This window comes from Carlito syrichta, unplaced genomic scaffold, assembly GCF_000164805.1.
Source record: "Carlito syrichta isolate Samal-C Ts95f unplaced genomic scaffold, Tarsius_syrichta-2.0.1 Scaffold303315, whole genome shotgun sequence".
NCBI lineage: Eukaryota > Metazoa > Chordata > Mammalia > Primates > Tarsiidae > Carlito > Carlito syrichta.
The window spans coordinates 38058-50203 of record NW_007247411.1 but is presented as its reverse complement, the minus strand read 5'-3'; the positions used below and the strand labels follow the sequence as shown (position 1 = coordinate 50203).

The 12146-nt window shown below is 40.3% G+C and overlaps 1 protein-coding gene across 1 annotated transcript in view; it reads right to left on the bottom strand.

The window, feature by feature from the left end:
* Nucleotides 1-12146, bottom strand: part of LOC103260721 (cytoplasmic dynein 2 heavy chain 1-like) — a gene marked incomplete at its 5' end in the record, with an annotated part of 80695 nt that overhangs the window by 40960 nt on the left and 27589 nt on the right. Inside the window, one exon of the mRNA XM_021712488.1 lies at nucleotides 2192-2281. Coding sequence (XP_021568163.1) covers nucleotides 2192-2281 — 90 coding nt within the window. The remainder of the gene's footprint in view (nucleotides 1-2191; nucleotides 2282-12146) is intronic.

The window sequence follows — 12146 nt, the reverse complement described above, 5'->3', positions numbered from 1 at the left end:
ACAGAGTGAGACTCCAACTCTAAAAAAAAAAAAAAAGTTCCCTCGGAGAGGTGGACATCTTTGTACATCTAACGGAAAAAATATTAAGCCAGAAAAAACAAAATAAGATTAAAAATAAACCTCCAGTATTGGTGAAAGTGAGAAATATTGTATATTTCATGATTGGGAAGATAGAAGGTGAGCTACAGTCAAGCCTGAAAGTTAGGAGGGTATTTTACCATGAAAATTAAAAGGCTAAATGCCTATATAGCTTTTAAGAAAACTGCACAGTGGAAAAGTGTTCGGTTTTGATGGCCAGTATTCAATATACTAAGTATGAAAAACTCTGCCAGAAAATTGCAGTTTATTTAAACTTGTTTAAAAGAATATTAATTTCTAAATCAATAATATATTTATCATTATAAGCATATAGCATAATTATTAAGTGTACTTACATAGTATAACACAAGCTATCATTTGTAGCATATTAAAAAAAGTCTCTGCCCTCTATAAAAACAATCTAAAGGAAACAATACTGAAAAATATATGAAGTGGTAAAAAATAGCCATGCAATTATAAAACACAAAGAACTTCAAAGTGTTTCTATACTTTGTAAAACCAATGATGGACTATTCCTTCCTTCCCTCCCTCCACCCCTCCCCCACTCCCTCCCTCCCTTTCTCCAGCATTGGTTGATAGATTATGTCCAGGCATATGCATGGCAGTTGGAAAGCTTAGGAGATCAGAGGTGCTGCCTGATTCTTTTCTACCTGTTAATTTCAACCTCATTTTCAAAACTACTACTTTTTTCTTCATTAAGCCTACAGACCCAGAGGATTGGTCTTCTTCAATAGAAGCCAAACAGTCATTCAGTTCCATTTCCAGGCAGGCAAACAGAGTAAGAGAAGGAAAGATTTGCCAAGACAGAAGAACAAGGGAAGACCCCCTGGAGGGAGTCCCCATAGAGATAAGAGCAGACCAAATCAAGTACTCGGGTTTGGAGATGAGCTTTCAATAGCATAAGGCTAACTTCTTTAGAACAGAGATGATGAATATGGCTTCAGATAAATTTGTAGATGGGAAAAAAGGGCAGGACTTTTCAAGGGATGGTATCTCACAGCTTGAATTTCCTCTATGAAGTAAAAAGTAAAATGTCCTGCTAAGGGAAAGGGAGTCAATGACAGAATGGAGTCTTCAGGAAAAAAGCGAAGGGCTGAACCCATCACTGAAGACAGGAGCAGCACTCAGGGTCCATCCAATACTGGACACTTGATACCTGAAGTGTCCCTAGCAGAGCTCAACAGCCCGTGTACAGACAGATACCGATCCAGGCCAACACATTTCAGCAAGGCTGAAGCATACAGAAAAGTGAGTTTGGTCATGAAGATGCTAGAAAGAGAGTCAAGTTCCATGTGTCATGGATTCAGGCTGAACTGGCCAGGACCAGGAAAGAAAGTGACCAGCTGGGAGAACACTGAGAAAAAAGAGACTCGGAAGTCTAAGAAAGCAAGAAGCCGAGAGTGAAATGCAGCTGTCAAAAAATGGTATGTACTCTTCAGGGAGGCAAAGGTGGAACCGCGACGAGTGATGCGGGGGCTGAATACGTGGCCAGACGCGTGAATGGATAAGACCTGAGGCATCAAGGAGGACACGGACCGAGCTACTCAGGGCCAGGAGCTGGGGAGGCACCGAAGCAGGTGCAACAAGCAGAGGAGACGGGAAGTGCTGTGGTCACCTGCTACTCTCTCCTTCACGCTCGCACTTCCTCCCACTGCACTCTTTTCCATCTTATTTCCTTTCCTAAAGTTGCCTGACGGGTTCACTCTGAAAGAATTTGACACATTTGGGAAAAAAACTTTTTGAAGCAACTCCCACAGGGAGATACGCCCTAAAGCAAACTAGTCACAGTTATGAATCGGCTTGGGTTGCCATCTACATGATCCATCTATCTACTCAGATTGTACACTTTTCTCTACATTCTCAAAATAATGAAAAGCCACAGTATACAGAAAAGACACACTTGTATCTTCAAAGAGCGCTCAACAGAAATCAGAGATGGCAGAAGAAGGAGTGAATATACAGTGTTTTACGTACAAAATTATAATGTAATTCTCACTAGTCACTAGCAAAAAGGTCATCTCAATGTGCATGACTATAATGAAGTAGTCAAACAGTCATACAACACAAACAGGAAAGAAGGACGTGGGCTTACCTGTATGGCCAGGGCACGGGCTATGAGACCTCGCAGGTACTGTAGGGGATCCTCTGGGCCTTCCCACTTGCTCTGCCATGTGAGAGGACACTGCAATTTTAAAAGGGTCCAAATGAAGTTTGTATACACAATACTACATATAAGAGACTTTTAACATTAGTGTGATGAGAAAATTTAGGGAATAATTTATATTATGCATGCCATACCACTCACTAAGCTATGTCTGCTTCTCTTTGATCTCATTAAAACTGAATGATAGAGACAGAGCAAACTAATGTTCTGCTGAAAGGAAGATTTTTTTAAAGTAAAAATTTGTATGGGAATAAATGAACTTAAATTGATATATAGAAAATAGTCAATCATATTTTCTTGAAACAATGTTTAGTGCATAATAAAAACAAATTAAATTTGACAAATCCATTTTATAAGTGGTAAAGATTAAAATACAACTGGGCTTGGTTGCTACAGAATTTCTTTAAACTTCAAACAGAGCAGTATAGTGGTAGTTTTAGTCCCGAAACCACATTGAGATATATGGTAAAAAGAGAAAAAATAAAAAGAGAATAAGTACAAGGAGAAAAAAATAAAAAGGAGAATAAGTACTCTAAATTAAAAATAAAATAAAACTACTCTAAGAATAGCTGCCTTACAAAAGTTATTTTCCTAATATCTGCCCTTCTATTAACTGGCATTTGCCATTAATGCATACTCTATACTGCACAAGTATTCTACAAGTTCATGTTCATATATATCTTCTGTGAGGATTTTCTGAATTTTCCAAATATTTTATAAATATATATAAACTTTTAAATATATTCTTGAAGTATGGAAACAAGGGCAATCATACCCCAAAACACAGTCTGATTGCACGGTTAAGAAAACACTCCAGGCTAGAAAACCAACAATGCATGGCGGGGACGCCACTGGACACCCAGCAGCAGCTGGCTGCGCCTCTTTTTTGCTGGAGCAGACCAAGGAAGAGTCCCGCGGGGACAATCCAGGAGAAGGCTGCATGGCTCACCCTGCAGGGGACACTGGGCCACAGAGAGCAGGGAGGGCGAGACCCAGCAGCCCGTGTGGCACCAGGAAGCCCCTTCCCCGCTGGCTCACAATGGAAACAAACAGGCCTCTGATGTGCCACCTGGCGAGGACGGGGCATTAGGATGCAGCGCTTGCTACCTCCACGGACTGGGACCCACCTCACTGGGCCTCACCGCACTCTGGCCCTGAAGGGAAGTGGCATGGATAGGGACCGCTGCCGCTGGCGCCAGGGTCCACGTGGAGCTGGGGACCACCCGAGATCTGAGCACCCGGCCAAACAAACCCTTCTCCAGAATGTTCCCTGCAGCAGTGCTGGGCCCTGGCTGGCTGGAAAGGACCTCGGCCCAGAGGCCTTCACTCGCCCCAAGGGCAGGTTCTGTCATGGCAGGTAGCAGAGTTTGGGGCAAGCAGAGTTTGGGGCAAGGTGCAGTGAGAGACGCTGTTGCCCAAAGAACGTTTGCGTTTTGAAGGCAGTTAGCCTCCAGGGAGGGAAGGAAGCCAGAAGGAGCCCAGCCTTCTGGCAGCCTGCCTCTCCCCACCTGACCCCTTCTGTGCAGCAGAAGGCTCGGCCACTCCTGCAGCCACGAGGGCTGTCCCCACTCCCGAGTCCCACTGAAGAAGGCACACAGACCAGCGGGTGGCAGCCCATGTGGGTTCTGAGCATGGACAGCCCCAGCCAGGGAAGGGGAGTCGGAGAGCACAGGAGGGGCTGTCGTCCTGGCAACCCCACTCTCCCTGGGTGAACTCTTGTACCACAGAAAAGGCTCAGCCATCCCCGCAGCATGGCCACATGGCCAGGGGACCCATCTCTCACTGTGGTAGCCAATTGTGCCCATGTCAATTGTGCCCAGTCTGACCTAGCCTCTCTGACCAGCTTTACCTCCCTAACCCCCTCAAAAGCTCAAGCACGGAGGAACTCTGGGAGTTCAGATAAACCCACCCACCATCTGGGTCATCTGTGTAATTTCCTGAGGAAACACAGGCCAAGCAAAAAAGCTCACATCACAGCTGGCTGTTTCCTCCAAATGCCACCTCCCGGCTAGAGGTCAACTGACACAGCCCATTACATTTGAGACAATAATACAGCCCTTGAGAAGGAGATAAGAATAAAGCCCATGCCACTGGACATCTAGCAGACCAGGCAACAGACAGAGGCATTGGAGAGCTTTTTAGAGAGTCCTCCAGAGATGATCATGACCAGCTCCCCTGAGAATTCAACCCTTGTGTCTTCACATCGCATAACACCTTGCAGGCACCTTCCAGCACCAGCCAAATGGCGGCAACCTCTTAGGGCAGCCAGACCCAGAAGTGCAGCAGGACACACTGTGGTTGGTTGGGCCCTCACAGACTACCACCCCCAGGGGAGCATCCTGCGGGATTAAAAAAAAGAAGAAGAAAAACCTCACAAAAGGCCACCCAACAGTAGCAACATATCTAACTCCAAAACAAATTTTTAAAAAATGAGAAGAGTCTGTCCTCACAGATGAGGAAGAACCAGCAAAACAAACAAAACACCAGCAATTCCCAAAGCCTTAATGAGCTGTTACCCAAAAGAGGACCTGCAGACACCAAGCAATGGAACCCATCCAGAAGGACTTGTCCTTGATAAAAGACGTAGAATTCAGACTATGGATGGCAAAGATAGTCAAGGAAAGCCTTGAGAAAATGGAAGCACACATCCAGGCAACAAAAACAGTGCAGGAAATACAAGTTGGCCAACATAAGAAAGGTCCAATCTGAACTCCTGGAAATGAAAATTCTGTCCGGAAGTTTCAAAGTGCAATGACAAGCCTGGGCAGTTGAATCGACCAGACAGTGGAAAGAATCTCAGAGCTTTAGGATTGAACTACTGAACTAACCCAGTCAGACAAAAACAAGGAGAAAAGTCTCAAGATGAATGACAAAGCCTGTGAGAGGTTTGGGATTATGTAAAGAGACCAAATCTATGGTTGACTGGCAACCCTGAGACAGAAGGGCAAACTGAGAACAGCTGGGAACAAGCCCTCCAAGAGTTAACTTTCCCTATCTCGCTAGAGATAGGTGCCAGAGATCCAAAGAACTCCTGCAAGGTATTACATGAGAAGACGATCCCCGAGTTACAAAATAATCCATTTCCACAATGTAAACATGCAAGAAAAGATCCTAAAGGCAGCTAGAGAGAAGAGACAGATCACCTGCCAAGGAAGATCCATCAGAATTGCAGCAGACTTCTCGGCAGAAATCCTACAAGCCAGAAGGGACTGGGATCCCATCTTTAACATTGTTAAAGAAAAGCAATCCTAGGCAAGAATTTGCTGCCCTACAAAGCTAAGCTTCATTAATGAAGGAGAATTAAAATTCTTCCCAGACATCCAAGAGAACATGCCATCTACAGACCAGCCCTTCAGGAGATGCTTAAGTAGTTCTAAGCACAGAAACAAAGTAACCCATTGCTAAAAGAACAGCCAAACACAGAGTTAACAGATCATACAGGTCAACCACAAAACCTAAAAGGCAAAGCAGCCTCTTAATAGCAACATGACAGGAATAAATGCCCACACATCACTAACTAAATTAAACAGCCTCCCAAGTAGCCAGAGCTACAGGTCCGCGATACCAGGCCCGGCTAATTTTTGAACGCAGCACTCAAAGGGCACAGAACTGCAAATTAGATGAAGAAACATGATCCTTCTGCTGCCTTCAGGAAACCCATCACACTGCAAATGACAACCACAGGCTAAAGGTAAAGGGCTGGAGAAAGATCTTCCAGGAAAATGGAAAACAAACAAAGAAAGCAGGAGTAGTTATTCTTATATCGGACAAAACAGACCTTAAACCAATAAAAGTTAAAAAAGAAACTGAAGGACACTATCTAATGATAAAGAGCTGAATCCACCAGCAAGAAATATCCATCTTGGACAAAAAAAAAGAAAAAGAAAAAATATATACATCTGCAACATAGGAGCACCCAGGTTTATAAAACAATTGCTAATTAAACTAAGAATAGGCATAGACAGTCATATAAGTATAGACATAGGCTTTAATATCCTGCTAACAGGCCTAGACAGATTATCAAGGAAAAAAATTAACAAGGAAACCCGGGACCTTAACTCAATACTTGACCAATTAGACCTAACAGACATCAACAAAAACACTTCACTCAACAACTACAGAATATACTTTCTTCTTATCAGCACATGGAACATACTCCAAGATTGACTACCTATTCAGGTATAAACCAAGCATGAACCAGTTTCTTTTTTCTTTTTGAGTTGGAGTCTCACTCCATTGCCCAGGCTGGAGTGCAGTGGCATACTCCCAGCCACTGTAGCCTCGACCTGCTGGGCTCCAGTGATCCTTCCGCCTCAGCCTTCCAAGTAGCCAGAGCTACAGGTGCACACTACCAAGCCTGGCTAATTTTTGATTTATTGTAGAGACGAGTTCTCACTAAGTAGCCTGGGCAGGTCTCGAACCCGTGGGCTCAGGCAATCCACTCTCCTTGACCTCCCAAAGTGCTGGGATTACAGGTTGACCCACTGAGCCCAGCCAACAAATTTCAAAAGGTTAAAATTATACTATGCATCTTCTCAGACCACAGTGGAATAAAAATAAATATCATTACCAACAGGAATCCCCCTCCCTAAAACACAAATACATGGACATTAAACATGTTTCTGAATGACTCTTGGGGTAACACAGATATCAAGGCAGACATAAAAAGATTGCTGGAACCAAATTAAAATAGACGCAACATACCAAAAAACTCTTGGATACCATGAAGGCAGAGTTGGGAGGGAAGTTTACAACATTGTACACACATCAGGAAAATAGAGGGTTCTCAAGTACATAGCCTAACATCAATATCTATAAGAGCTGAAAAGTTAAGAGAAAACAATCCTAGAATTAGTAGAAAAATTGAAATTATTAAAATAAAGTCACAATTGAATGAAACAAAAAAAATCATAAGAAAGGATTAATGAGACAAAAAGCTGGTTCTTTGAAAAGACAAATAAGATTGATAGACTCCTGTCCAGATTAACAAAAAAAGAAAGTTCAAATAAACACAACTAGAATGAAAAAAATTGATGTCACAACTGACTCTGAAGAATTTTTAAAAATTGTAAGAGATTACTATGAACATTTATATCCAAATAAACTAGAAAATCTAGAGGAAAGGGAGGTATTCCTATCATCACATGACTTCTCAAGAGTAAAACGGGAAGAAACTGAAACCCTAAACAGACCAATTACAATCCAAGAAATCTACTCAGGAATAAGAAACTTCTTACCATATGAAGCCCTGGGTTAAATGGTTTCTTGGCTTAATTCTACCAGATGTACAAGGAAGAGCTGATACCAATCCTATTGAAAAGTATTTCAGGCAATTAAGAAGGAAGGAATTCTCCCTAGCTCATTCTAGGAAGGAATATCATACTAATAACCAAAAATGGCAAAGACCCAACAAGGAAAGAAAAGTACAACCCAATTTTCCTGATGAACATAGATGCAAAAATTCTCAAGATTCTAGCAAACAGCATTCAACAGCACATTTCAAGGATCATCCATCATGACAAGGTGGGCTTCATTCCTGGGATGCAAGGCTGGTTCAACACATGTGAATCTATAAATGTAATCCATCACATAAACTGATACAAAACCAAGAACCACATGATTATCTCATCAGATGCATAAAAACATTTGATAAAATCCAACATGGCTTTTTGATAAAAACTCTCAAACACCTAGGCATCAAAGGAACATTCCTCAAAATATAATAGCCATCTATGACAACCTGCAGTCAACAACATAACTTAATGGGCAGAAGCTAGAAGCATTCCCCCTAAGAAATGGAACAAGACAAGGATGCTCACTCTCACTCTTCCTACTTAACATAGTATTGGAGGTCCTAGCCCAAGCAATCAGGGAGGCGAAAGAAACTAAGGGTATCCAAATATGGAAATGAGGAAGTTATCAGATAATAGTCAATAACAAATACTTTTACATTCCTAGAGAGTTTAAAAATTTGTGGATTACTTCTATATTGTTTTCTGTGATACATTAATATAGGCCAATATCATGTTGCCATATTTAAATGTATGAATGCAGGTATGTTGGGGTTAAAATATTTTCTGTCAATATTTTCTCAGAGATTATAACTGAACATACATCAAGAGCAGAGTTAAATGGGCTCTGAGGGCTTGCATTAAAATGTGATCTACAAACATTATAAAGTTAATAATATTGAGTTTTTATTTTCATAATTTACCACACTAACCATGTTAAATGAGCCATAACAAGAAAAAAAACAACACCATTTATAAATTTTTGTATAGAATTTTTTTAACTAAAAATAACTACTAATGAAAAAAGGCATTAAAATGTTTCAAGAGTAATTGTTCATTTCATCATAGTATAAGTGGTTATTAATATAAATTAGATGTGATGAAACAATTACTGGGCCAGTTCCAATAATTTCTGGGCACCAATGCAACTAATCAATCAATTACTTCAGAAGAAACAAAAGCATTTGGGTTCAAACTGATTACTTTGGTATATCTTTGATACCAAATTAGTCAGCTATTAATTGAAGTACAAACTAGATAACAATCATTGGTTTAGCCGAGACTTTATGTTTCTATGCATGTATGTTTAAAAAATCTTGTATGTAGTCAGTCTTCCATGTCAACTTAAAAGTTTGGTAGATAATTTCTAAATTAAACATAATACATTCACTTTAGGCTCTAAATAGTATTTAAACTTATATAGGGTAAATTCAAAATAAAATTTAAAAATTATTGACCATATTTTCACCCTCAAAGTTTCCCTGTTTCCACTTCTAACCCATCAATCCTACCCACCACCTAATTTCCAGGCAATTGCTGATCTGTTAACATACATTAGTGTGGATTTCCTAGAATTATATATAACTAAATCATGCATTACACTTTTAAACTCCCTTCTTTTGCAATGTATAACTATTTTGGGATTTATTCAGTGATGTGATAGAACCAGCACATAAAGGCTAATGAGAGCTGAATCTTAGAATTTTATTAACTATATAAGCCAAGTTCTTAAACAGCCATTAATGAAATAGTTATATAAATTTACAACAAATTTTATTTAAAAACAAAGTTAAAAAGAATTCAAAACTCATCATTTCACAACTATTTTACACCTTTTATTATTATGTTGTTATAGACTGAATGTTTGAGACCGCCAAGAGTCCTATGTTGGGAGCTGACCGCTAATGGTATTTGGAGGTGGGGCTTCAGGGAAGTAAGCAGACCCTGAGGGTGGAGCCCTCACTCAAGGGCTCTTGAGAGCCCCGAGAGTGGCCAGGGCACTAGCTTGCTCTCCGTGTCCCGTGAAGATACAAGGAAAAGTTGGCTGTCTGCAGCTTGGAAGAGGGCCCTCACCAGAACCAATCCTGCTGGCACCCCGATCTTTGACTTCCCAGACTCCAGAACTGTGAGAAATACAGGTCTGTGGTTTAAGCCCACTGCGTCTCAGGTAATTTGTTATAGTAGCCTGAATTAAGATACAGAGTTTGAGATTATTTGTGTCTGTTTGACCTGCATAGTGGCCACAGCATACAACAGCGTGCTACTGGGCATCTCTTCCCATTTCACATTCACTAACCTTGTATTGGTAACTAGAAACCAGTCATGACAGGAATATATACACCACAGAAATGAGTAAATGCTACAGATCAGGGATTGTTTTTTTTTTTGAGAATCAGTTAAACATTTGCCATCACAACAATGGATTCATCCACGAAGCTGCATAAACCAGACAGTCATTCTGTATATTGCTGGATACAACATACATTTGTTTATCATTTTACCTGTTGAATATTTAAGTTGTTTCTAGTTTTTGACTGTTAAAAAGCAAGTTGCTATGAACATTCACAAATGAGTATTTGTATGGCATATGCTTTCATTTCTCTTGAGTAAATACCCATGACTGACACAGTGGAATAATATGCTAAGTATATGTTTCACATTATAAGACAAAACTAAACTATCAGCAGTTCCAGTTGTTCCTCTATACCAACACTTGGAACAATTACTAGTCTTTTTAATTTAAGCCATAGGCCATTCAAGTGTGAGTGCAAAACTGTCTTATTGTGACTTTAAAATATTTTTATTGAGATATAATTCATTACCATAAAATTCACGCCTCCCTCTAAAGTATATGATTTAGTAATTTCTTAGTGTATTCACAAGTTTGCACAACCATAATCACTATCTAATTCCAGAATATTTTTATCACCCCAGAAGTACTCTGTACCATGCAATCACTCTTCATTTCACTATGAACAAAGGATGCTTTTTCATTTACTTAAGTCTCTTCAAAAAAAAAATTTTTTTTTTTCATTTTTTTGAGCAGGAGTCTCACTGTTGCCCAGGCTGGAGTACAGTGACTGGCTCACAGCCACTGCAGCCTCAACCTACTGGGCTCAGGCGATCCTTCCGCCTCAGCCTTCCAAGTAGCTAGAACTATATAGGCACAAGCCACCATGCCTGGCTAATTTTTTGATATTGTAGAGATGAGATCTCACCAAGTTGCCCAGGCAGGTCTCAAACCCTGGGCTCAGGCAATAATCTCACCTCCACCTCCCAAAGTGCTGGCATTACAGGCTTGAGCCACTATGCCCGGCCTTTAATTTATTTCAATGACGTTTTATAGTTTCAGTGTACAAGTCTTGGTTTCTTTTGGTTAAATTTATTCCAAACTATTTAATTCTTTTCAATGCTTTTACAAGTAGAATTGTTTTAATTTCACTTTAGATACTATGAATGCTATATGCTAGCATTCATTGCTATTATGCAGAAGTACAACTGATTTTTTTTTTTTGAGTCGGGGGTCTCACTCTGTAGCCCAGGCTAGAGTGCAGTGGCACAATCACAGCTCACTGCAGCCTCTACCTCCTAGGCTCAGGTAAACCTTCTGCCTTAATCTCCCAATTTTTTTTATAATCAATATTTTTTATTATGATATTGTGGGGTACAGTTAAGGGTTAGGTATACATATACAAATATGCTTCGTTCAGGCACCCTTGTTGATAAGAGGTGTCTCCCTGTCCCCAGACAAATATTTATTACCATTAATCCCATCTCCCTTCCCCTCCCCATCCCTGTAGTTTCCCACCACTGTCAGTATTTTCTTATAGTATTATGTTGGATGTTCAAGGTTCACTATATGAGTGAGAAAATGTGATACTCAGATCTTTGTTTCTGTGAGAGGTCACTCAGTATTATAGGCTTTAATTCCATCCAGGTTGCTGTGAAATTCATGAATTCATCTTTTTTATGGCTGTGTAGCATTCCAGTGTGTATATGTACCACATTTTTTAATCCAGTCCTCTTTTGATGGACAGCATGGTTGCTTCCAAGTTCTTGCTATTGTGAATAATGCTGCGATAAACATACGTGTGCAGGTATCTTTTTAATAGACTGATTTGAGTTCTTCAAGGTATATTCCCAGTAGGGGGATTGCGGGGTCATATGGGAGGTCAATATTTAGAGCTTTTAGGAATCGCCTTTGGCAACGTCTCAGGATATAAAATAAATGTGCAAAAGATAATCGCATTTCTTTACACCAATAATAAACAAACAGAAACCCAAATAAAAACCACAATTCCATTCACAATAGCCACAAAAAAAAAAATGAAATACCCTGGCATCTTCCTAACCAGAAACGTGAAAGACCTTTACAATGAAAACGACAAAACACTGCTCAAAGAAATCAAAGATGACACAAACAAGTGGAAAAATATCCCATGCTCATGGATTGGAAGAATCAACATTGTGAAGATGTCCGTCCTACCTAGGCAATCTACAGATTTAATGCAATACCCATCAAATTACCAGCGACATTCTTCTCAGACCTAGAAAAAACAACACAGGAATTCATATGGAAACACAAACGACCA